Raw genomic sequence first — 21,600 nt, 5'->3', positions numbered from 1 at the left:
GGATTCTATCAGATTTGCCATGATCTCATTGAATGGTGGAGCAGCATCGATGGGTAAAATGGCCTATTTCTGCTCCTATGTCTTCTGGTATGTCATTTCCTAAACACATGACATGTATAATTCCCAGTCTTGTCCTTCTTTGAGAGGTCTTTATTAAAGCCGTAACACTATTTCCACGTTGCACTCTGTGCCTATAACTCACCAATCTTATGTGTATTAATTCTGTGTATTAACATGTGTGATTGGTAACCTTGATTTGGACTTTATTTGATCTTTTTCTGAACCCACTTATTAACTTTCTATTTCACATTATTTTGTTCACCTTGGTCATCTCCTCTGATGGTTTCCACACCTCTGCCAAGTTAGTTTAAACTCTTCCCAGCAGCACTAGCAAATTTCTTCTCCGGCATCAGCTCTGTTTAGGTGTCTCGCATCCAGCCTGTACAGTGCCCATCACCCCAGAGCATTTTCCAATGCCCCAGAAATCTAAATGGCACCTTCCCACTATCTTTCCAGTCATGTATTCATCTGCTTTATCCTCTTATTTCTATACGCAGTTGTGTGTGGTACCGAGTAATCTGGATATCACTACTTTTGGGATCTTGCTTACTAATTTACTACCTAGCTTCCTACTTTTTGACTGCAAGACCACCACTGTCCCCCACTTCTGCCCATGTCGTTGATAGTAACGTGGATCGTGGATGTTGGTTGTTCACCCTTTCTCCATAGGGTGCTATACAACTACTCTGTCACATCCTTAATCTTAGCACCAGGGAGGAAACACACCATCCTTGATTCACTTTGAAATGGTTATTCCTCTAACTATTGAGTCTTCTCTCACTGTTACTCTTCTAGTACTCTTTGTGCCCCCTCCCACTGTACAGCTGTGCCACTCATGGATCTGTATCTGGCTCTGGCTGCACTCCCCATCATGCTGATCAGTATTACTGGAATGCATTTGGGTCACACCTTTTATTAATCGGACTGTTTCTTCTCCATTGCCTGGTGGTCACCCATATCCTCTCTTGTGTTTTTAAATTGCAAGATGACCACACCTATAAATGTGCTATCCACAAAGCTCTTGACCTCCCAGGTGCACTGCAGTAACTCCAGCTGCTGCACAAGCTGTGAAACCAGAGCTCAAGCTGCTGCAACTGACTGCACAGAATGGTTACCCAATATACCGTTGGAGTCCTGGAGGTCCCACGAGGCACAGGATGAGCATTCCTGAGGTTGTAGCAGCCCTGCCATTACTCTCTATATTACAAGATCAACATTACTTATGCGAATAAACTTTAAAAATAAACAAATTACACTCACCAGCTACTTGTTCCTTCCTGTTGGATAGACTTGATCCCTAACTTTGGGGAAAGGAGAAACCTAGTAGCAGTACTTACCAGCCAGTCACTTCACAGCTTTCTGCTGATGCCACTGAGTTTTTCCCCCACTTTTCTCACACTCGATGGAGCCCCACACACTGCTGCTGCTGCTTCAGGTAAGTGTCAGCCCCCACCCTGGGCCTCAGTTTATCTCCTTCTGAAATCAGGCATCCCTGATTTCACCCATGTTTGCCTGCTTTTTGCTGCTGCTGCTTCAGGTAAGTCAGCCATGTATTTCCTTTCACATGTTTTGCCTGATGCCATGAGACTTCATGGGAACCTGTGTCAATGTTGAGGACTTCCGGGGCAACTCATCTGTTTACTAAGATCTTTTAGGTCTACAAGAGTAGGCAGATGAGGCTTTTTTTAGTAGAGTACTCCAATGTAGCGTGAGTTTAGGCTCTGATTAGGAATTCATCCTTGTCCAATAGTTCATAATCATTATATTACAACCAGTTTTATACAAGATGCTCTACATGGTGTGCAGAGACATGTCTAGTGCAGTCAAAATCACTTTATGTATGTATGGTAGTTAGCAAGTGCATCATTATTTTTGAAATCGTTTGAGGTGGTTTTAAAAGACTGTTCATTCAGAAAGATTGCCTTGTGTCCCAACAGTCAATTTGTGACTTGGCAGTCGCTCTGACTACTTTTCTGGGAACGTCTGGCTTGCATTATGGAAGTCAATCTTGTCAAAATTAGCAACGCTCCCTTTTGTATTCAATTAGTTTCTATACATTTATTTATTTTAGTTTTGTTTTACTTGAGCACTTTGTAGAGCAAAATTGTTGTCTCATTTTAACTTCTATATCCAAGTTTGCAGCAAAGAATTGCAATCCGTGGTGTGGAACAGTTGGCAATTGGAGGCAGAATGGTTTACTCTACTTGTTCTCTGAACCCTATTGAAAATGAAGCAGTAATAGCAGCTATTCTTGAGAAGAGTGAAGGTGAGCATGTCCAATATTTACATCGTGTAATTTTGTTTAAAACACGATCGTGAAATAATATTATAGAAGTCAGTTTTGCTATATATTAATGCATGTACCCTACAATATTTCCATTTGAATGCAACTTTGGAATCACCTTTAATCAAAGTGGAATGCTTTAAAAAAAAAAATTACGTGTGGAAACGTTCTGTTACTTAAAATACCAAAGCCACATTTGCGGTTAAATTTCACTTCTGTTTTAAGTTAGAAGTGTCAGACATTTTTTCGTTGTTGGTTTGAGTTAGGGGAAGAGAAGAATTGTGAATATTGTAAATTGGTCTAACATTTGAATTACTTCTGTTGGAGGCAGGTGGTGAATATAAAACTTTGCATTGTAGATCAGTTGACAACATGCTAATTTGTTGTAGGAACTCTTGAATTAATTGATGTCTCGTCAGAGTTGCCAGGGTTGAAGCGAATGCCTGGCTTAACATCATGGAAGGTAACTATTTTGTCCTCCTTTATCCTGCTCAAGATTCTACAAAATATTATATTTTTTGTTCTTAACTGTTGGTACACAAGTCATCAATTTAAATCTTTTCAATGCATAATTGAAGCTGAGTTCAGTGAAAACTAGAAATATGGCACATTTATAAATTTGCAACTGAAAAAAGGGCTGGATTAGATTCCAGGCTTGATTGACTTTTCGAAGTGCTCTGTTTTCTCCTGTGCTCTCTTCGCCTCATGCAGTCCTACTTTTGCTGACCTTAACTCTCAATAACACAAATGGGGGTGAAAAGATGAGGTGTAAAGATAAGACTGTAGTTTTTTAGAAATTATCACATTTATTTTAAGTTTATGCACAATTACATTGGTTGCTTTTACCTTGGGATTGTAAGATTTATTTTACTGTACATCAGGTAATGACAAGAGAAGGCCATTGGTATGTGGAATGGTCCGATGTACCAGAAAACAAACACACCCAGATCCGCCCTACAATGTTCCCAATCAAGGACCCTGAAAAGCTCAAAGTAGTGAATCTGGAGAGATGGTTAGTCGTGTTTGGTTCTTCTGATATTACTAATTTGATGTACATAATACTTGAAAGTGAAATGATAACCAACTTAAATTGTGTAATCTAAATAGGAACACCATTCATTTCATGTTTTGAGTTCTTTTCATTGATACGACAAAGGTAGGAAAACAAGATGTGAAGAGGACATGAGGCTATGAGGGGATATAGATAGGTTAAGTGGATGGCATAGATCTGGCCAATGGAGTATAATGTTGAAAAATGTGAAATTGGCCATTTTGGCAGGAATAATGATAAAGCATCATTTTATCTAATTGGTGAGAGATTGCAGAAATTTGAGAGAGAGGGATTTAGGTATCCCGGTGCATTAATCGCAAAAAGATTAGCATGCAGGTAAAGCAAATAATTAGGAAAGCTAATATAATGTTATCATTTATTGAGAGGGGAATTGAATATCATAAAACCATACAGCGCAGAAGACGCCCTTCAGCCCATCGAGTCTGCACCGACACACTAGAAACACATGCACTCCCACCTAATCCAGGACTTGGCCCATGGCTCCGAATGTTGTGATGCGCCAAGTGTTCATCCAGATACTTTTTAAAGGATATGAGGCAAGCCGCCTCTACCACCTTCCTGGGTAGTGCATTCCAGGCCGTCACCACCTTCTGAGTTTAAAAGAAAAATTCCCTCACCACCACCACCACCACCACCACACCTCTCCCCCGCCCTCCCCAACCGGTGTCCCCTTGTGACTGACCCTTCAACTTAGGGGAATGGCTGCTCTGTCCATGTTTCTCATAATCTTGATCAAGTTGCTCCTCTGTCTTCTCTGCTCCAATTAAATCAACCCAAGCTTATGCCACGTCTCTTCATAACGTAAGTGTTCCATCCTAGTGAATCTCCTCTGCACTTCCTTCAGTGCAATCACATTCTTTCCAATAATATGGCGACCAGAACTGCACACACTACTGCAGGCTGTGGCCTCATCAAAGTTCTATACAACTCCAACATTACTGCTCTGCTTTTGTAATCTATGCCTTGATTGATAAAACCAAGTGTCCCGTGTGCCTTTTTCATCACCCCATTAACATAGCCTTCCACCTTCAGAGATCTGTGGACAAATATGCCAAGGTCCCATTGTCCCACAGAACTTCCCAGTGTCCTAATGCTCATTGAGTACTTTCTTGTCAAATTACTCCTTCTGAAGTGTATCACCTCACAATTTTCAGGGTAAAATTCTATCTGCCTGTTTGACCATTCCACCTATATCTTCTTGTCATCCAACACACACTGCCTCACTGTTAGCCGCACGTCCAATCTTTGTGTCATCTGCAAACTTATTAATCCTACCTCTCAGAGTCATCCATGTCATTTATATAAATGACGAATAATGGGGAGCCCAATACAGATCCCTGTGGTATGCCCCCCGGACACTGGCTGCCAGTCACTAAAGCGGCCTTCTGTCATCACCCACTGTTTCTTACAACTGAGCCAATTTTGAATCCGCTTTATCAGATTACCCTGTATCTCATGTAAAGAAGATAAATTTACAAGTCTCCCATGTGGGACCTTGTCAAAGCCTTTGCTGAAATCCATATAAACTACATACATACCTGGTTACCTCCTCAAAAAATTCAATCACATTTGTTAGGCATGACCCTCCCTCTGATGAAGCCATGCTGACTACCCCTGATCAAGCTTTGCCTCTCAAAGAAAATAGATGCTCTCCTTCAGAAGTTTCACTAATAGTTTCCCTACCACTGATGTAAGACTCACTGGTCTGTAGTTCTCTGGCTTATCTGTACAACCCTTCTTAAATAGTGGAACCATATTTGTTGTTCTCCAGTTGTCTGGCGATTTCCCCCGTGGCCAGAGAGGAAGTGAAAGCTTGGGAATATAAAAGGAGGAAGGTTCTGCTCCAGTTATTGGAGAGACCAATGTGGAGTGTTGTGTAAAGTATTGGTCTCCTTATTTAAGGAAGAATGTAAGTGCATTGGAAACAGTTCAGTGAAGGTTTGCCAGACTAATATCTTCAAAGAACAGGTTATCTTAATGAGGACAGGTTAGGCAGGCTGGACTTGAATCCATTGGAGTTTAAAATAGTAAAAGGCGATTTGGTTGGAAAATCTGGAGAGGATGGTTCCTATAGTGGAATAATCTAGAATGTTGGGGTCACTTTGAAAATAAAGGGTTATCCATTTAAAACATGAGGAGAAATTTTCTCTGAGAATCATGAGCCCTCAGAAGATGATGGAAACAGTTTTTGAATAATTTTAAGGCAGAAGTAAATTGATTCTTGATAAGCAAGGAGGTGAAAAGTTATACAGCGGAATGTGGAGTTGAGTTTACAATCAGAACCGCAATGATCTTATTAAATGGCGGAGCAGACTCAAGGGTCAGAATGGACTACTCCTGCTCCTAGTTTGTGTGATGAGATTAACCTCCGGTATTTTGATGATGAGGACATACCCATGCTCAATAGAAACCTCAAAAGTCTTGTTACTACATTTACAAATAATTTTCTTCTACTGTGGCTTATTAACCTTGACAGTGTTACACCATGCTTACTTTAAATTTTTGTAGTAACAAATAGTGGTAATAAAAAGGTACTTTATGAAAATAAAGAGACCTAAAGTACGAGACCGTATTGGCTCAAGCTTTGTTAAATACTTTTAAGTCCACAGATGTGGAAGCTAGATAGATTGGCCATGGGAAATGTGTGACGTTAATGTGTGGGGATAAGATGCTCGGTATCAGTAAGAGAGTTGGTGCAGACACAGTGTGTCGTATGGCCTCTTTTGCACTGTAAGGATTCTACAAAATCGTCCACTGAAATGACATAACATTTTTGGGATAAAATTTTCTGCTTGTAACTTAGTTTGTAAAATTCTCCTAGTTTGCATAAACTATAATTGTAAATAGTAAAAGTTTAGTATCATATTGAAAGATATTGATAATTAAGGAAGGGGTAACAAATACCATTTTTTCTGTGCCAAGATATCAGATTCTGTTCTCAACTTAACTGGTACTTTGATTGTAAAGAAAAGAAATTTGCAAGCAGTTTTTTGTAAAATTATGAATATTTAAGAAGACTGCATAATTTGCTGTATGTCACTGGCTTTCAGGAAATAAATATGCACCATTATATTCAAATTTCAATTTGTATTACAACTTTTTTTTTAAACAGTATTAGGATACTTCCTCATCATCAAAATACCGGAGGGTTCTTTGTTGCTGTTCTGGAGAAAAAGGCTCCTATGCCATGGAACAAGCTAGAACCAAGGGTAAGATGGTGTGCCTGCTCATTTATATTTAAAGAAATATTTCTGTTCTTAAAATGTTTCTACGTTTTTCACTTTTCTTTCTGAATGTTACTGTTCTCTGCAGTTAGCAAGAATGCATTGCTGGTGTGAGTAACGTTCCTGTCTCTGTCTCAGCATTATGCATTTGACTGAAAAAGTAGGCAGGTACCCTGTTCATTGTTACTTACTGAACAGAATTGCAAGGGCAGTTTGACCTCACCTTTTTATCTCCTTGCTTCTTGTAAGCAGGTGTCATTTTATCCCATTGTGATCATTTAGACAATCTATGCTGATACAAGCATCACTAAGCTGTCTAAAATTTGATGTTGTCCTGTTCATTAAGCTGCCTATATAGTGACCTTCTGTTTATCCTTGAAGGCTATGATTTACAGTAGTATGCATTTTTGCTTTTGGAATGGGAGGAGATTAAAGAAGAGGATCTATGATTAATCATTTCAACTATGCTTTGTCCTATTTGAGAGCAATCTAATCCTGTTTTATAACTAGGATTATTTTTAACTGACTTCCATGCCTTGAATCTTTGTAGCTTGTTCACTCCATAATATTTATATCCCATTATTCAGCAAATTGTTTTAATTAACACCAGAGATAGGAACGTTGCCTCTACTGGCACCACTATCTTGCTAAATACCCAGACCCTTTGCAAGTTAGGATGCTTGGATAAACCATGTTCACATCAGCTCCATGCCTGGTAATTGAGGAAGGCCTGGTCTTCAGTGAATCTGCCCAGCACTACATCAAACTGGCTAATGGACTCTAATTGAAATTGTACACATCTATGATGAAAGATTTGTCACTTCTAAAATGATCGGATCGAATTAATGAATTCAATCCTCAGAAAACTGGCAAAAATAATGGAACCTTCTATTAAAAATGGAGTTTCGTATTTAACAGTCACTGTAAACCACTGGCTCTATAAAGGATCGCTTTGACTAGGCTGATGGACTTGACAGTCTTCTCATCCACATCCACCTATCCCTTCATCTACCTCCATGTAATATATTTTCAAAATCCAGACACTGTTTCATTAAATGCAATATAAAATGCAAAATAGTTTGATTTCAATTCTTTAAAATGACTGGAATCCATTCTTGATTCCTAATTCTGAAGAAAAAGATTATTGAAAAGCCAAAGAGACTGCATACTATTGGGTATAGAAGACCAATCTTCTCAGTTAATTTAGTATAGTAACCATTTTAATCTGTTTTCCTGACAGCTGAGACATAAAACGGCAGTAGCTGCTACCCCAGTGGATGGTGCTGATGAGACTCTTGTAGTAACGGATGAAACTAAAAAAACTGATGATGGTGAAGAATCATCAGCCAGTAAAGATGGTGTTTGTTGGTAGGTTACAGCGTAATTTCTGGGGCTGACCAGGTATTTTGCCCACTTGCGTCTTGTAAAATTTATAACTGCTTTGTGCAACTGGCATTGTTTCTTGGTGCTGTAGCAGTCCGTTTGTGGAGCTGTGTAATGTGGGTTTGTGTTTTTGATCCTCTGTGGTGAGCTACTTGTGGTTATTCATACAGTGAGGGAAGTAGCGGGCAGCAGGTGCTTCCAAATTGGCAGAGGGAAATGAGGTGAGTTGCTTTGGGATGTTTTACTGCAACCCTTGGTGATTAGTTTCAGCATTGATCAGATAGTCATTGTGCAAATTGGCAGCCATTTTGAAGTGATTTGAGTCGTGTTTCAAGGTCATCCAAGAAAGCCGTAAGGTGGGAACTTTAAACTTCCCATGTCCTTCCTACTAATCTAATACGGTTATCTGTTGGGTTTTGGCTGATGTTGGAGAGGGCGACACGGTGGCACAGTGGTTAGCACTGCTGCCTCACAGTGCCAGCAACCCAGGTTCGATTCCGGCCTTGGGTCACTGTGTGGAATTTGCACATTCTCCCCATGTCAGTGTGGGTTTCCTCAGAGTGCTCCACTTTCCTCCCACAGTCCAAAGATGTGTGTGTTAGGTTGATTGGCCATGCTAAATTGACTCTAGTGTCAGGGGGATTAGTAGGATAAATATGTGGGGTTATGGGAATAGGGCCTGGTGGGATTGTGGTCGGTGCAGACGCAATGGACTGAATGGCCTCATTCTGCATTGTAAGGATTGAGTTTGGAAAACGCAGCCTAGCTTGCTTAATGTGCTTTACTATTTAGGAAGGTAAGTACTATTCTCATGTAATTTGTTGCGTTTACTGTGTCTGGGTTTAAGTCGTCCATTTTCAAATATTGTCAAATGCTGATGCAATTTGAATTAGAATGTGAGTATCTATTCTTCAATTGTAAATATTGCATTAGAATAATTCTTGTGAAAATTCAATTTTTAGTCCACCGCCATCAAAGAAAATGAAACTTTTTGGATTCAAAGAAGATCCGTTTGTATTCCTGAATGAAGATGATCCCATATTTCTACCAATCCAGTAAGAATTCTTTGAACTTGCTGCTCCAGTTCCCCTGTCTGAATGGGAATGAAAATATTTAGCTTTGACCAGTGATTAAATTCTATTGTTTTGAGTTGGGCTGCTTTGCCGGACCTATCCTCCGAGGGCTATGAATATTGCTTCAAGTGAAAGTCGACTTAATAAATGTTACTATTTGGTAGGTCCAAGAATGGAAAAGGTTTATCAGCATTATGTAAGAATACTTATGAATAACACAAGCTATTTATTTTGTTTGATTTATTATTGTCACATGTATTAGTATGCAGTGAAAAGTATTGTTTCTTGCGCGCTATACAGACAAAGCATACCATTCATAGGGAAGGAGAGAGTGCAGAATGTAGTGTTATAGTCATATCTAGGGCGTTGAGAAAGATCAACTTAATGCGAAGTAGGTCCATTGAAAAGTCAGCAGGGAAGAAGCTGTTCTTAAGTCGGTTGGTACGTGATCTCAGACTTTTGTATCTTTTTCCCGATGGAAGAAGTTGGAAAAGAGAATGTCCGGAGCATGTGGGGTCTTTGATTATGCTGGCTGCTTTTCCAAGGCAGTGATAAGTGTAGACAGTGTCAGTGCGTGGGAGGCCGGTTTGAGAAATGGACTGGGCTTCATTCATGACCCTTTGTAGTTTCTTGTGGTCATGGACAGAGCAGGAGTCATACCAAGCTGTGATGCAACCAGAAAGAATGTTTTCTATGATGCATCTGTAGAAGTTGGTGCGAGTTGTAGTGGAACTGTCAAATTTCCTTAGTCTGCCGAGAAAATGGAGCTGTGGTGTCTTTCTTAACTATAATGTCTGCATGGAGGGACCAGTAAGAAGTTTCACACCATCAGGTTAAAGTCCAACAGGTTTATTTCGTAGCACAAGCCTCTAGGTTTCGGAGCACTGTCCCTTAATGAGGTGAGTGGGAGCTCTGTTCACAAACAGGGCATATAATGACCCAAACTCAATTTACAAAATAATTGTTGGAATGCGAGTCTTTACAGGTAATCAAATCTTAAAGGTACAGACGATGTGAGTAGAGAGAGGGTTAAGCACAGGCTAAAAAAGTGTGTATTATCTCCAGCCAGGACAGTTAGTGAGATCTTGCAAGCCCAGGCAAGTTGAGCGGGTTACAAGTAGTGTGACATGAACCCAAGATTCCAGTTGAGGCTGTCCTCATTTGCGGAACTTGGCTATCAGTTTCTGCTCAGCGATTCTGCATTGTGTGTTGTGAAGGCCACCTTGGAGAACGTTTACCTGAAGATCGGAGGCTGAATGCTCTCAACTGCTGAAGTGTTCCCCGATAGGAAGAGAACACTCCTGTCTGGTTATTGTTGAGCAGTGTTCATTCAAGGTTGGTGGTGATCTGGACACTTAAAAACTTGATGCTCTCTATCGGTACTACTTTGCCCCCATTGATGTAGTTAGAAGTCTCTCAACACCAGGCTAAAGTCCAATAGGTTTATTTGATAGCACAAGCCATCAGCTTTCGGAGCGCCGCCCCTTCATCAGGAGTTCTGTTCATAAACGGGGCATATAAAGACAAACTCAATTTACAAAATAATGGTTTGAATGCGAGTCTCCACAGGTAAACAAGTCTTAAAGGTACAGGCAACAATGGCAGTGTCACCAACAAACCTGAAAGTCGAGCTGGAGGGGAATGTGGCCACAGAGTCAGAGATGTCTAAGGAGTACAGTAATCCATAAGCAGTGTAGCTTTCAGATCTGATGAGTCCACAGGTAACTCTGGTCACTGTATAATGAGTTATATCATGTTACTCTGAAAGTGCTGCCTATATGTAGAAGGATAGTGGGTAGTTGGTGGGTGATGAATAGTTTGAGGGGGAGGATGGGATGTAGTACTTGAATCTGAAAGTGGGATGCGTTACTTGGATGGTAGGATTAATGGGTATTTTTGCACCAGTTGGTACAGTGAGGTATGTTGAAGGTGGATGGTGGTCAATATGTGGGGTGTCTCTGGCCAACAATAAGATAGTGGCTGGTGTGATGTGGTGGGGATGAGTTGTTAGAATCATAGGAAGTTTACATTCCAGAAAGAAGCCATCTGGCCCACCATATCTGTCTGCGCCAGCATTCATTAAGGGACAAAGCAAAATGAGAATACAGAATCTGGATTCCAGGCCTAAGGCTGTACCCATTTGCTTAATTAATTTGCTGATGCAAAGCTTTAATCTGGAGCTGCCCGACTCTCAGGAAATCCTGTTGTATCTGTTCAGGCAATAATTTTTGAATTTTAATTTGTGCAAATGTTCTTGGAAGTTCTAGAATTTATGCACAAGATGATTTACAAGTACATTTATATGTTTAATGGTCGGGCAGTTGATTGTGGGTAGAGCTGGGGTTTGGTGTTTGAAGTGAAACAGTGCCATCTATAGAGGACTATCTGTAAGACTAGGGGTGAGATCTTAAAGTTTGAACCCAGCCATCCAGGAGTGAAATCAGGAAGAAACCCACACAAAGAATTGTGGAAACCTGGAAGTTCTTGCCTTGTTGGAAGGTAGTTGAATTTTTTTTGGACAAGAGTATCAAGGATGTGGGCACACAAATTTTGGATAAAGATCAATTGAATGGCAGAAGTAGTTTGAGGGACTGACCTACTTATTGCCATCACCATGTGTTCCTGAGCAGGCACTCGAATTGTCCATTTAAAAGTAATAGAATTAGGCATTACTAAGAGTCACAAGTTGTTTCAAGTTTGAGTTGGAAAATGATTTTCAGAATAGTAAGTGTGCCAATGGGACGAATTCTAATATGTGTGATTTTGTCTGTTCTAAATGCATGTTTTCAATCTGATTCTGTTCAGAAGAAACTTGTAGTTCATTCTCAGTCTTGCTGCTACAAAACTGAATTATCTTGTAACAGCAAGTCATCCTTTAGCTGTTGAAGCTAATCTGTTTCTTGCTCTGTTGAACTAATTATGCCTTTGTGCAATGCACAGTGGTAGTCAATAGCGATGCAGTTTTGCAAATTCTCCCATGCAGATGAATGCCAATTATGGCAGTGATATATCTTTTGTGAAAACTTTGGTGTTCAGATTGCACTTTGAAGCAGCTTTTGAATTGTGGAATGTCCAGATTTGCTGATTAAACTAGTAAAGATTTTATGCTATGCAACATATTATAATCAAACTAAAGAATAACTGAAACATTAAATATGCATGCTTAATCTGTGGCCCAGTAAAGTCAAAGTATTTAAAACAGTGACCTGTGCAAATTTTAGAGAGTGTAATTTTCCGTTGGGCAATATTGGCTCATCTACATTGGCCATATGGTGTCCTGTTAGATTATCTGCTGTATAAGAAAAATATGAGACGTTTTATCAAAATACTGAAACAATTTTTAATAGGAAATTTTATCAATTGGATCCATCTTTCCCAAAGTCGAATGTCCTCACTAGAACGCATGAGGGAAAGAAGCGTCACCTCTACATGGTTTCAAAGGAACTAAGAAATGTGCTTCTTCATAACAGTGAGCGAATGAAGGTTATTGACAGTTTCCTATTGCTTTTTAATTCTAGCTTGTATTGGTCTGCTTTTGAAGTCATTGAACATTTTAATTTGGGGAGGCCTCTTCTTCGTTTGTCATGCTTCAACTTGTCACAGATTAACCTAGTCTATGACAGGCAATCTGTCAGATCAATCTTCCGACTTGAGACTTGCTTATCAATAAATATACTCAAAGCCAATTTCTGGATTGTGAAACCCCTTTTTAATGACTTAATATTGAGTTATTAAAGTAGATTTTAAAAAAGATTTAAAAAAGGGGACAATATGATATAATTAGAAATTTGAAGTGTTAATGTCACTTTGGTTAATATAGGAATAAAGTGATTATTGAATTGGATTACTTTATCACTGTGACAGTTATTGCTCACGATCATGATGCAAGATCTGAAAACTCAAGTAACTGGCTTGTAAAGGTCACATGCCACCTATGTGCTGTTTGATGTATGAAGTATTTATGTTCTATACATTTCAAACGACAAAACTTCACAGTCATGAATGGTTTCTTCACTAATGGTTTTCAGGCAGTGTTCAAATGTTGGAATTAAACATCCATGCCCCACCCTCATGCCCTGCCCCCATGTGTCAAATTAAAAATGTCTATCCTCTATATTGCTTCACCCTATTTCCTCAACCTTCTCTAACCCTCAAGTCCTACCCAAGTGTGCTACTGCTTCAAGTTCAAGCTTCTTTCTCTTTTCTGCCCCTTCTCCCTTTTTAACATGTGTTGTTAATAACGGAGTTTTTCACTGAATGGTCTAGCCACTGTTCACGTTATTGTTGAAATTTTCCACCCCTTTCCACCAGCAGGATCGTCCGATCCCTCCAATGGCAAACCACCCCACCCCACCCTGCCCATACACACATACATACACACATACATACACACACACACACACACACACATAGTGGAGGATGCACGCAACACTCCAGAGACGTTGACAGGACTGGAAAATCCATGGCCGGCCAGTGGCAGACCACTTCTGCCACAGCGGGGGCTGGAAAATCCCACCCAATGAGCCTGTTACCCTTCCATTTCTCTTTTTCTTTCAAAAAAAAATTAAAACCTCTTCACTAAAAGCCTCCAGTACTTTCTTTTTCCTGCTTGTGAAGTATTTCTTCACATTAAAGATGCTATATAATTTTCACTACACTTCTAGATTTTGTTTAAAAAAAAAAGAATTTTTCTTAACTTTAATGTTTGGAGGGTGCTCTGGTAAATTTGATTTATTCTCCTAGGTGATCAACACAGGAATTAAAGTTTTGAGTCGCAATAATGATGGGGAAGAATTTGGATGTGCCTTCCGATTAGCACAAGAGGTAATATTAACTTTGTCATTTGCACATTATCTATAGTGATATTACTGATATTTTTTGAGATAAATAACTTTCTTTGTAACATAAAAACGATGGTTCCAGTTGTATACCTTGAACCGTTTGTGTCCTATCAGCTCCAGGAAGTGCATTTAGAGGCACAAAGCTTTCCTTTATCCTAACTTGAGTTCATTTTTCAAATGTTATTTTGAAGCAAGGTGCCTATAATTGCAATGACTGATAGTGATATTCAGGATGAGAATATATTAGCGTTGGTGTAATGGCAACAGCCAGATCAGGTGAGTTGAGAAGCAACCTTTAATTAGCCCTTGGTTATCATCTGTGCCAGTGGTAGAAAATTTTAAATGCTAATTTGTGATACCTGTTCAATAATGTCTGTCTTCACAATTTAAACTCTTTAATGCAAGCAACAAATTTAGTAACATTTTCATAGGTTTAATTATCAGCTTTGATTTATAGGAACAATAGTTAATCAAGCCTGACCATCTCATGCCTGTTGATCATGGATGACCGTGATGTGGAGATGTCGGCGTTGGACAGGGGTAAACACAGTAAGAAGTCTCACAACGCCAGGTTTAAGTCCAACGTGTTTATTTGATGGTAAACCTACTAGATTTCAGGGTTTGCCCCTTCGTCAGGTGAGTGGAGAGTTCTGGTCACAAACAGAGCATAGAAAGGCACACACAGTTTACAGAATACTGATTAGAATGCGAGTCTTTACAGCTAACCAATTCTTAAAGGTGCAGACAATGTGAGTGGAGATACCATTAAGCATAGGTTAAAGAGATGTATATTGTCTCCAGACAGGACAGTAAGTGAGTTGTTGCAAGCCCAGGCAAGTCGTGGGAGTTACAGATAGTGTGACATGAACCCAGGATCCCGGTTGAGGCCATGCAGATGCTATGACAACGGATGAATGAACACCACTCAACAATCATCAGACAAGACTGTTCCATTCCTGTTGGTGAGCGCTTCAACGGTCACAGGCATGCGGCCTCTGATCTCCGGGTAAACGTTCTCCAAGGTGGCCTTCACGACATATGACAGCGCAGAGTTGCTGAGCAGAAACTGATGGCCAAGTTCCACACGTATGAGGATGGCCTCAACCGGGATCTTGGGTTCGTGTCACACTATCTGTAACTCGCATGACTTGCCTGGGCTTGCAACATCTCGCTTACTGTCCTGTCTGGAGACAATGTACATCTCTTAAACCTATGCTTAATGCTATCTCCGCTCACATTGTCTGCACCTTTAAGAATTGATTAGCTGTAAAGACTCGCATTCTAATCAGTATTCTGTAAACTGTGCCTTTATATGCTCTGTTTGTGACCAGAACTCTCCACTCATCTGACGAAGGAACAAACCCTGAAAGCTAGTGATGTTTGCTACCAAATAATCTTGTTGGACTTTAACCTGGTGTTGTGAGACTTCTTACTGTGATCATGGATGATCCGTACCTTAACTCTGTTTGCCACATGCATGTGATAAATATATTTTGAGCTTGCATCAAGTTACTACTCTTTTCAAAAAAAAATAGAAGTTATGTTCTAAAATGCTGTTCAGCCATTCCAGTTGAGGGTAGATTTTATATTTTGTAAATAAGTGAGGATACGAGAGAGATGAAAACACATCTCAACACATTTTGTACCCAAGGATTGTTTGTATTATCTGTCCACAATTACGGTTACTGTTTTACGTTCTGGACTTAAACATAAGGACCTAGGCTGAGATTATCCAAATTTATTTGTTTGGCTTTTGAAAAATTCCTTTCTTTGTTGTTTTAGTATAAGGAAGATGTATAGCCATCGTCAAAGGTACAAAGAGACTGTGCCAGAGAATCATCAATCACTGTTACAGCTGAGGAAATCGCTGTAGCTGGCAGCTTGAATATACTCATTGAAGGTTGGATTTATCCAACCTTAGCCCTCGCCATCTTTTGAGTTTATATCTCAAAATTGCTGCTGATGTGTTGCATTGTTTGGGTGTGCTTGCACTGTTGGGCAGCTGAAGAGAGAAATTAAGAGGTTCAGATTTGCACATTATTGCTTTCCAAAAGAAATTGAGAGTTGACATGTCTGTGGCCCTCATTTGGGGAATAAAAAAAAATTAACTAATGAGATAGAAATTGGAACCTTGGAAGCTCAGAAAATGATTAAGAATGAATAAGCAGATGTGTTTCAAACCTTAAAGTATGGATCTTATTCTAAAATAGTACTGACAATTTTTAGTGGTGACTGAGCTGTTTTTGGAGGATAATGTAGAATTCCCTGGAACTCATGCTACTTATCATAGTAATTGTATTTAATTTTAAAAGACTTGTCACTTGTGTTACTATTTAGCATTACAGAGCTAAGGAAGTGTTGAGATGTAGAGCAGGAATGACCAAATTGCCATCCATTGGCAGCTTAGATTCTCTAAGATTTGGCACTATGGCTGTCTGAAACACAGCTCAACCCTGTTTGTGCTCCCGATGTATATTTCATCCTGTTTGATTATTTTGGACTGTATGTTTGGAAACTGTTGCCTGATTGGTGGCTACATCCTACATCACCATAATTTGTTGTCATTAGAAGTCTGGTGGTTAAATAAACGGGAGCATGGATTTAAAATTTATTTGTATAGCTCTTGGGTTCCACTGTAATACAAAATGATCAACTAAGTCCATAAGGAGAACACCGTGCTGCACAAGGGCCTGTGGTTAGAATAGCAGAAGGAATACACTGTTCTGTGGAATATCAGCTGACCTGCGTGGGCATATTCGACTGTTTCTCAAAGTAAGATATAAGCTGACAAAATTTATACTTTTATGTTTTTCAGGGTATTTATACTATAAATCCATACATTAATGGAAGAATCATTAAGATTTCTATTGAGGATGTTATGGTGCTTCTAACACAAGAAAATCCATTCATTGGCAAACTTACAAGTGAACCTCAGAAACAAGCCAAGAAGCTGAGTAAGTTACTATGTTGGCATCTTTGCTTTTTAAATGAGGAGAGGTTATTGTAACAGTAGGAATTAACCGTGTTTCTGTTTTTTTTTGTTTAGTGTAGCGTTTTATTTTTGTTGTATGTTTTTTCTTACATTGCTCAGAAATGGTTTGATTGCATTTTGAATGTAAAATAGGCTCCAGCTGCAATATTAAAAATTAAATTTAGAAGCTTAGCGTGAAGCTTTAAAAATGCCAGGTGTTTCATCATGAGCTCACTCACTGCATCATGCAATTCCCACTGTGTTTGCATCTGAAATTCAAATCAGCTAAAGTGATTTACCATACAGAATATGATTAAAGTATGTAGGTACTATTTGGCATTTCCTTTAAAGCTGTTTTTTTTCCCCCAGCCAACAGCAAACATTAAATGGGTGAAGCCAGCAAATTGGAAAAGGAATTGTAGTATGGAAAATCTGCTGTTGGCCATTTGATGCACTTGTTGTATACAAATGATTGGGTCTTACCAGATCTCTCATCCTCAGAGTATTGGATCTTTCTTGACATTATTTATATATGAATTAGTGCGGTAATTTAGCCCAAACCAGGTTAGGAAATAATGCTTATGGCCACTAAATTACAAAGAAAATGTGACACAATGAATATAAAGCACAGCAATGTGTATAGCATTGAGACATTTCTTAACTTTGTTTTCCTGAGCGTTGTGATTCATTTCTAACTGGGAAGGGTGTGAATTTTGACAGGGATGGATTGAGGATGGCATCTAACTTAGAATTTATAATCACTGCATGTGTTGCAAAGTAATGTTAGCACAGTGTTTTGCTTGGAAATGGGAGCTCAAGTCAGGCAATCTAGCGCCATCTCTCAGATGGATAAAAGAAGATGTTGCAAAGTAGTGTTAGCACAGTGTTTTGTTTGTACTGAATAACTGCGCAAGTAACTGAATACTATAAGCAAGCATATCTTTTCACAGTGCTAGAATGTATACCATGCTGAATCCTCTATAATTAACAGCCAGTTAATTACTCAGTAGAAAATGGAGATGTCATCTTAAAATTACTCCGATGGAATTAATGAATATTCAAATGCTTCCCTTTTTATTAAAACAGATATGGGGAGCGTTGTGCTGAAGTACGAACCAGATCCTTCGTAAGTTTTTTCAATAGATGATTTACTTTAATTTGCACGTGGGATTATGCACCATTTTTCACTTGTTCAGTTTTCACTGTGGTGGACATTACAATAGAAGCTGAACAGCAGAATCCATCTTTCAATTGATGGTTATCCCCATACATTTTCCAGGTGATGTGAAATCCATTCCAACAATTTTCTTTGTCATTTCATTCCACAGATCCAAATTACTAACTTCCCAAACTGTCACAGTGGAACTCTCAGTTATAACATCTAAGTTGACTATTGCTAGCCACTAGACCACTTTCATATATTGGATAATGTCTTTATGCATTAGACCATTAGGGGACAATGGATTGTTAATGTAATTTAGGTTTAAACATCAGTTTTTTTCAAAAATTTATTCTAAAAATATATCTGTTCTTTGCAAGTCAAGTATTATACTGAATCTAGTAAGAGCTGATTCACAAAAATAATTGTGATTAAGTATTGACATCTTCCATTTGTTTGTCCATTCTTTCTTACATCCTGTCAACCTCCGATGTTGCCTGTCTACAGCTCTCATTCCTCTCCCCAATGAGTAACACCACCCCATCCATTGCTGAGATCTTTGTTGTGTAATTATCAGAGCGTTTGACTTCTGATTTACTAGTATGTCTCTTTTTTATTTTTGCTCCCTTCTCCTCTTCCACTGTCCCCACCCACATTTTACAAATTTCATATCATCCAAAATCAGTGGTCTCTGTACTTAACAGCACTGTGTCCCACATTTTACACTTGCAGTGCTCCACATGCAAATAGATCTGTTTATGAGATCCTCTCCTTGTGTGATAAAATTCCTCCCTGGTCTTGTATGAGCTCTTGTAGTCAGTTGTCCTTGTACATTACTTCCACATCTCTCTTTTCTGTTAGCCTGTCCACCATCATTTGTCATTCCTGTCACCATTAGTTCTTTAATTCTTGTCCTTGGGAAATCTCTCCCTAAAGCCAGTTTCAACCGTGCTTTCAACTATATCTTTAACATTTTTCTCTTTCACCGTGCTTTTGCTGCTTTCTGTATCTTTTTCTTTTCTTTATTTGATGTCCATTTTTGGGAAGCTCTTCACAAGTGCTGTGTCCTTATCTATTCAGTGTGAGCATTTACATATTTCTTTTCAATTGTGGAACTATCCTTGTTGACTTTTGAACAAATATTCAGTCATGAGTTGTGGAAGAGGCTTTGGCCTAATTATATCATCAGTAGACTATTAATCCAGAAACTCAGTTAATGTTCTGGGGACCCGGGTTCAAATCTCGCCAAGTCAGATGGTGGAATTTGAATTTAATAAAAAGTATCTGGAATTAAGAACCTGCTGATGACCATGAAACCATTGTCGATCGTCAGAAAAACTCATCTGGTTACTTATGTGCTTTAGGGAAGGAAATCTGCCATCTTTGCCTGGTCTACTTGTCACTCCAGAGCTGCAGCAATGTGGTTGACTCACACTGCCCTCTGAACAGGGGCAACCAGGGATGGGCAATAAATGCTGGCCAGCCAGTGATGCCCATGTGCCGCAAATGAAAAAATAAAAGTAGTGATTATAATTGTGGATTAGTGATCAACTGTCCAACTTGGTTGTGTGGAGTAGTTCTAACTCCTATCCTCAACGCAGTTTACTTATCTATTTTGTGATTGATCATCCTCTCATTTGTTGATACACCAGTGATACTGTCCAAAGGTGTAGGAAATAAATAGATTTTACTCAAAGAATGGGGATGATGGCACTAAAGAAAATTTTGAACAGTTTTGGCTATTATCTTAAACTACAGATCTGTGTGCTAGTTCTTGTTATAGCTTTCCCATGGTTAGAATTAACAAGCTATCTATTTGTGTGGGGTGGGGGGGGGGGTACTTTGGAAATAAATAATTCTAGGTGATTTCCGCTCCTCCCCCACCATTTTCCCCCTTCCAAACAGACATAAAGGTAAATTCCTGATTTTTTTCCAATGACTTACTCTTTTGTTTATTTTCTTCCCACAATTATGTTCACAGAAATATTGAAGCCCCAAATTGCCCTATTGTACTGTGTGGCTGGAGGGGAAAGAATTCAATCCGTGTCTTTGTCGCTCGGAACGAGCGTTTCCATTACCTCCGAATGTTGGGGGTAGAGGTTTTCAGAGACAAGAGTAAGGCTGAAGAAACAGAAAATGTGGCTGCAAGTGCTGAGAAAAATGAGGAACCAACGGAAGAAGGAGAAGTGAATTTACCAGAAGCAACTGAACGTTTGAAAGAGGCTTCAGACACAGTTCGGGAAGCTGAAAAAAAGTGTGATAATACCCCGGGGGCCGCACAGGAACCTGAAAAATATCAAGAACAAGTACAGCACGCAAAGATGGAAATCAATAATACAATGAGAATTTCAGAATCAATTGATTCATGTCCAAAAATTGAAAACTTTGATGCTGAAGTAGCTTCTCTTGATGCAAATTAATCTAAGGATTTTATTGTTTTTAAGTGTCAAAACGTGGACCGATTGTGGCATAAGTTATGACTTCTTATTGGATGTCCAGTGCTGCCAAGCTGTTTCTGGAGGAAAATACTTGCACTCCAAGCTTAAATATTTCACATGAATGTACTCAGTCCGTTACTAATTGGGTGTATAGACTTGAAAAGTTATTTGATCACACATCACCGGAGCACCACTTTCTGATTTCAATAGCATCTTTTCCTTTGCCAAACATGTTTCATTCATTTTTCATAAAGCGTAAGTATCTTCTTGGAAGAATTGGAGGGGTGGGGAGGAGAATCTGTATCACTTCTTTCATGAAAAATTATGACTTTCAACACTATGCACATGATTAAGTTGTTTTTGGGGGAGGGGTGTTGCAAATAGTTTGACAACCTGTTCTCCTGAAGAAAATAACCTTTTAAGATGACCAGATCTGCTGTTTAGTGCATTTTTAACTAATGCTTCTATTTGTGCTTTTTTTTTTAAAGAAACTTCTTGAATCCAACCTTTTGAAAGGTGGTTGAGGCTTTTACAGTTAAATTTATAAACTGAAGTGCTAACTTTTATTTTGAAAGATCATAAGTTTTATGTAATTTTGGTGTCTCTGATAAACTAATGGTGCTGAGTGACTATCTATGTACAACTGTCCGATTTTCTATTGGTTATCTACTCATTTGTTGAAGATAATAATTACCCCCTTCAATTCAAACATTATTTAGTTTGCAAATTCTGTGGATGTACCAAAGGGAACTGTTTCAAGTTTGTATTAAACATATTCCAAATGTGAGGACATTTGATTTTCAGTCAAGTACTATATTTTGTCCATTAAAAGGCACTGAATCTAATACTTTTGATATTTTCAATCCTCTTTTGTACTTGTAAAGTTCCTGGTGGATATAAGTTAGTTGAACCTTACAGTGGAAATTGTCCCTATGTCAAGCAACGATGATCTTTAAACTCTGCAATCGCCAGATTTCTCCCCTAGGAAGACAGTTTAGGTTTGTGCTTGAAACCTAGTTTTGTGCATGAAATCCCATCTGCGTGGTAACAGATAGAGATTGATGTGTAAGTTGGCATGTTATGTATGCTTGTGCT

General features: G+C 39.0%; 1 protein-coding gene across 1 annotated transcript in view; it reads left to right on the top strand.

Moving 5' to 3' along the window:
- nsun2 (NOP2/Sun RNA methyltransferase 2) overlaps positions 1–21,336 on the top strand; it is a 38,837-nt gene extending 17,501 nt beyond the window's left edge. The window contains exons 9-19 of the mRNA XM_080205249.1: positions 2,196–2,326; positions 2,734–2,807; positions 3,226–3,356; positions 6,529–6,625; positions 7,881–8,008; positions 8,986–9,078; positions 12,444–12,579; positions 13,840–13,920; positions 16,753–16,891; positions 17,995–18,034; positions 20,049–21,336. Coding sequence (XP_080061375.1) covers positions 2,196–2,326; positions 2,734–2,807; positions 3,226–3,356; positions 6,529–6,625; positions 7,881–8,008; positions 8,986–9,078; positions 12,444–12,579; positions 13,840–13,920; positions 16,753–16,891; positions 17,995–18,034; positions 20,049–20,487 — 1,489 coding nt within the window. The 3' untranslated portion in view covers positions 20,488–21,336. The remainder of the gene's footprint in view (positions 1–2,195; positions 2,327–2,733; positions 2,808–3,225; positions 3,357–6,528; positions 6,626–7,880; positions 8,009–8,985; positions 9,079–12,443; positions 12,580–13,839; positions 13,921–16,752; positions 16,892–17,994; positions 18,035–20,048) is intronic.
- Positions 21,337–21,600: the final 264 nt, after the last annotated feature.

This window comes from Carcharhinus amblyrhynchos, chromosome 2, assembly GCF_965287045.1.
Source record: "Carcharhinus amblyrhynchos chromosome 2, sCarAmb.v2.hapA, whole genome shotgun sequence".
Taxonomy (NCBI): Eukaryota; Metazoa; Chordata; class Chondrichthyes; order Carcharhiniformes; family Carcharhinidae; genus Carcharhinus; species Carcharhinus amblyrhynchos.
This window is presented reverse-complemented; position numbering and strand designations above follow the sequence as displayed.